The sequence below is a fragment of the Triticum urartu genome, chromosome 5A (assembly GCF_056163025.1).
Source record: "Triticum urartu cultivar PI428250 chromosome 5A, HENAU_Tu73, whole genome shotgun sequence".
NCBI classification, from domain to species: domain Eukaryota; kingdom Viridiplantae; phylum Streptophyta; class Magnoliopsida; order Poales; family Poaceae; genus Triticum; species Triticum urartu.
This window is the reverse complement of record NC_141877.1, coordinates 682,425,363-682,430,022: the sequence shown is the minus strand read 5'-3', so window position 1 is coordinate 682,430,022 and position 4,660 is coordinate 682,425,363. Positions and strand designations below refer to the sequence as shown.

At 45.3% G+C, this 4,660-nt stretch overlaps 1 protein-coding gene across 1 annotated transcript; it reads left to right on the top strand.

Moving 5' to 3' along the window:
- The first annotated feature begins 2,471 nt into the window (after window positions 1-2,471).
- LOC147974125 (uncharacterized) lies at window positions 2,472-2,921 on the top strand. The gene has a single exon (XM_087524920.1). It carries the CDS (start codon window positions 2,472-2,474, stop codon window positions 2,919-2,921), a length of 450 nt encoding a protein of 149 aa, XP_087381046.1.
- The last annotated feature ends 1,739 nt before the right edge of the window (window positions 2,922-4,660 follow it).

Below are 4,660 nucleotides of genomic sequence, written 5' to 3'. Positions count from 1 at the left end.
ATAGCCCGGACCATGAAACTAAAGATTGTTTTATTGCTGAAATTTTATGGTCAACACAAGCCAAATCAGTTGCTTACTCTTCCCTCAAGCCGATTCACAAGAATTGGCAAGAGGAAATAGAATTTACATTTCATGTATCCAAGTGCGATCAATTTTATGAGAGATTGAAAAAACAGACACATACAAATATTGTCGCACCCTTTACCGCTCCTCAATGAGTTGAAGCACCATGCATATTGTGAATGGTATAATTATGCTTCTTATACTACTAATAATTGCCATGACTTTTGGCAGTAAGTCCAATCAGCCATTAATGAAGGATGATTGAGTCTTTGAGGGATCTAAATCGGTACATTGTCCTACCTAGTCAATACTTTGGAATTGAAGAATCTTGTTGCCTTGGTTTGGTCCAATCAAGCCGAATCTACTGCTGGAAAAATGTGATAATTGGTAATCACAGGGAAGACGATGTGAAATTGTGCTCGAGAGGTCCGTTAAATTCTAGACATACATACTCAGCGAAGGGGTATCCTTTGCTTGAGGGTGGAAAAATCTGGCCAATCAAATCAATTCCCCAGCCCCAAAACGGCCATGGCTTGATTATTGGGTTCATGGCCGATGCAGGCGATTTCTGAATATTACCAAAATGTTGACAGTCTTGGCACCCCTTGTAATATTCAAAACAGTCATCCAATATTATTGGCCAAAAATATCCAGTTCTGCAAATGATCCATTTTATCTTACAAGCCGATTGATGAGCTTCACATATCCCTTCATGCACTTCGCCCATCAACACCTTAGCTTCTTCTTGAGTCAGGCATTTGAGCAATGCCCCATCCATTGTTTTGTAGTATAGCTGATCATCCAGTAAAACATACTTAGTCGATGTATACCTTAGTTTTCTGGTAACTTTCTGTGACGGATTCCTAAGGTAGTCGGCTTTTTCAACTCTCCAGTCACTATTCGAGGTTTCATTACTCAAGATTTCTTGAATCATTAGATAACCTGAAGCACCTTGAGCCAAACGGTTAGCTTCTTGATTTTTGCTCTCGGAATATGTTGAAATGAGACATGAGGAAATTCCTTGAGCAACCTTTGGCACTCGTCATAATATCCTCTCAAAGTATCTTCTTTGCACTCATACAGACCGATCAACTGATTAATAATTAACTGTGAGTCTCCAAATATTTCAATTGCTTCGGCCTTTACTTCATGAAGAAGTTGAGTCCCCTTGAAAACAGCTTCATACTCTGCTTGATTGTTGGTAATCATTGGTTCGGTTGGAAAAGCAAACTCAAAATTTGCCGCCCGAGGTGAAATAATAACAATACCAATGCCACCACCTTGCTTGCATGATGATCCATCGAAGAATAACGTCCAAGGTACCGGCTCTACACAATTAATGCTTGGCTTATGATGCTGGGTGATGAAATCGGCTATTACTTGCCCTTTGACTGCTTTAGCCGATTCGTACCTCAAGTCAAATTCTGATAGCATGAGAATCCACTTTCCCACTCTCCCATTCAGTATTGGCATCGATAACATGTGCTTGATCACATCAGCCTTGGAAACAACAGTACACTCAGCCGATAATAAGTAATGCTGCAACTTGGTGCAAGAGAAATATAGGCATAAGCATAACTTTTCGGTAGGAGAATATCTCGTTTCTGGATCTAGAAGTCTCCTACTCAGATAGAAAACCACTCGCTCGTTTCCTTCAAACTCTTGCATTAAGGCCGATCCAATTGTTTTGTCATCGGCCGATATGTATAACTTAAAAGGCTTACCCTGCTGAGGAGGGACCAGCACGGGTGGACGCTTCATATATTCTTTTATCTCCTCAAACGCCTTCTGTTGTACGTCAGCCCATCTAAATTCTTGATCATTTTTTAACTTCAACAAGGGAGAAAACGGCAGAACCCTTTCCGACAAATTTGAAATATACCTTTTGATAAAAGTAATCTTGCCAAGCAAAGATTGTAACTCCGTCTTAGTAGTCTGGGGCACTGCTTCGTCAATTGCCTTCACAATCATGGCCAAAAAGCTAAGCGTCGGGCAACAATGCGTAAAACGGAATTTCGGGCAAAAACGTGTATCGGTAACCCGATGTTGCCCGTGTACATGAAAACTGGGCGAAAACATGGTCCGTGCTAGTGATTTTGGCCAAAAAGCTAAGCGCCGGGCAACAACGTGTAAAACGGACTTTCGGGCAAAAACGTGTATCGGTAACCTGACGTTGCCCATGTACACCCGACGTTACTCGTGTACATGAAAACTGGGCAAATACATGGTCCGGTCCCACAATTGATCCTGGCTGTCCATCCCACAATTGACGGGCGACCGCGGTCCAAGTGGGCGGACGTCCCCCTTGTCATAGATGTCAGTGATCATCCTTCCCACCTTCCGGAAGACGTGGGTCTGCCACCCACTCTCCTGTCACCAACCACATTAACAACGTTCAAGTCAGCAAGATGATGTACGACCCGGGAAGCAGCATCAACCTCTTGTCCTTGCGGGCCTTTGAGCAGATGCAGATCCCTCGTAGCCAATTGTCTCCATCCATGGGTTTCCGCAGTGTTAGCGGGACTGAAATGGAACCCCTTGGGAAAGTGGCGCTCCCTGTCACATTTCGGGGCCCCGGTAACTTCCGGACGGAGACCCTTGTCTTCGATGTCGCCGAGACCCCACTACCTTACAATGGTTTGCTGGGTGGGCCTGCTATCCAAAAGTTTGCCTCCCTGTACCATGGGTTGTACAACATTGTCAAGATTTCCGGACCCAATGGAGTCATCACTCTGCATGGGGATCTGAAGGACGCCGTATGCTGTTTGCAAATAGAAGCTAAGAAGGCAGTAGCGGCAAGAGCCATGGTGGCGGCATCGACGCCCAGTGGTGTGGCGGCTAAAGGAAATATGCCCTAGAGGCAATAATAAAGTTGTTATTTATATTTCCTTATATCATGATAAATGTTTATTATTCATGCTAGAATTGTATTAACCGAAAACTTAGTACATGTGTGAATACATAGACAAACAGAGTGTCACTAGTATGCCTCTACTTGACTAGCTCATTGAATCAAAGATGGTTAAGTTTCCTAGCCATAGACAAGAGTTGTCATTTGATTAACGGGATCACATCATTAGAGAATGATGTGATTGACTTGACCCATTCCGTTAGCTTAGCACTTGATCGTTTAGTATATTGATATTGCTTTCTTCATGACTTATACATGTTCCTATAACTATGAGATTATGCAACTCCCGAATACCGGAGGAACACTTTGTGTGCTACCAAACGTCACAACGTAACTGGTTGATTATAAAGGTGCTCTACAGGTGTCTCCGATGGTACTTGTTGAGTTGGCATAGATCGATATTAGGATTTGTCACTCCGATTGTCGGAGATGTATCTCTGGGCCCTCTAGGTAATGCACATCACTATAAGCCTTGCAAACAATGTGACTAATGAGTTAGTTGTGGGATGATGCATTACGGAATGAGTAAAGAGACTTGCCGGTAACGAAATTGAACTAGGTATTGAGATACCGACGATCGAATCTCGGGCAAGTAACATACCGAGGACAAAGGGAACAACGTATGTTGTTATGCGGTTTGACTGATAAATATCTTTATAGAATACGTAGGAACCAATATGAGCATCCATCCAGGTTCCGCTATTGGTTATTGAATGGAGATGTGTCTCGGTCATGTCTACATAGTTCTCGAACACGTAGGGTCCGCACGCTTAACGTTCGGTGACGATCGGTATTATGAGTTTATGTGTTTTGATGTACCGAAGGTAGTTTGGAGTCCCGGATATGATCACGGACATGACGAGAAGTATTGAAATGGTCGAGACATAAAGATCGATATATTGGATGACTATATTTGGACGTCGGAATGGTTCCAGGTGAGTTCGGGCATATACCGAAGCACCGGGAGGTTACCGGAACCCCCCGGGAGGTATATGGGCCTTATTGGGCCATAGTGGGAGAGAAGAGAGGGAGGCCTAGGAGGTGGTGCCCCCCAAGCCCAATCCAAATTGGGTGGGGGGCGCCCCCCCTTTCCTTCCCCCTCTCTCCCCCTTCATTCCACTCCTAGTCCAACTAGGGAAGGGGGGCAATCCTACTCCCGGTGGGAGTAGGACTCCCCATGGGGCGTGCCAAAGGAGGGCTGGTCCTCCCCCTCCTCCACTCCTTTATATACGGGAGAGGGGGCACCCCATAGACACACAAGTTGATCATTGATCTTTTAGCCGTGTGCGGTGCCCCCCTCCACCATAATCCACCTCGGTCATATCGTTGTAGTGCTTAGGCGAAGCCCTGCGCTGGTAGGTTCATCATCACCGTCATCACGCCGTCGTGCTGACGAAACTCTCCCTTGACACTCAGCTGGATCGAGAGTTTGTGGGACGTCATCGAGCCGAACGTGTGCCGATCGCGGAGGTGCCATACTTTCGGTACTAGGATCGGTCGGATCATGAAGACGTATAACTACATCAACCGCGTTGTCATAACGCTTCCGCTTACGGTCTACGAGGGTACGTGGACTACACTCTCCCCTCTCATTGCTATGCATCACCATGATCTTGACTATGCGTAGGAAAATTTTGAAATTACTACGTGCCCCAGCAGCGGCACCCACAGCAATTGGCTCATCCT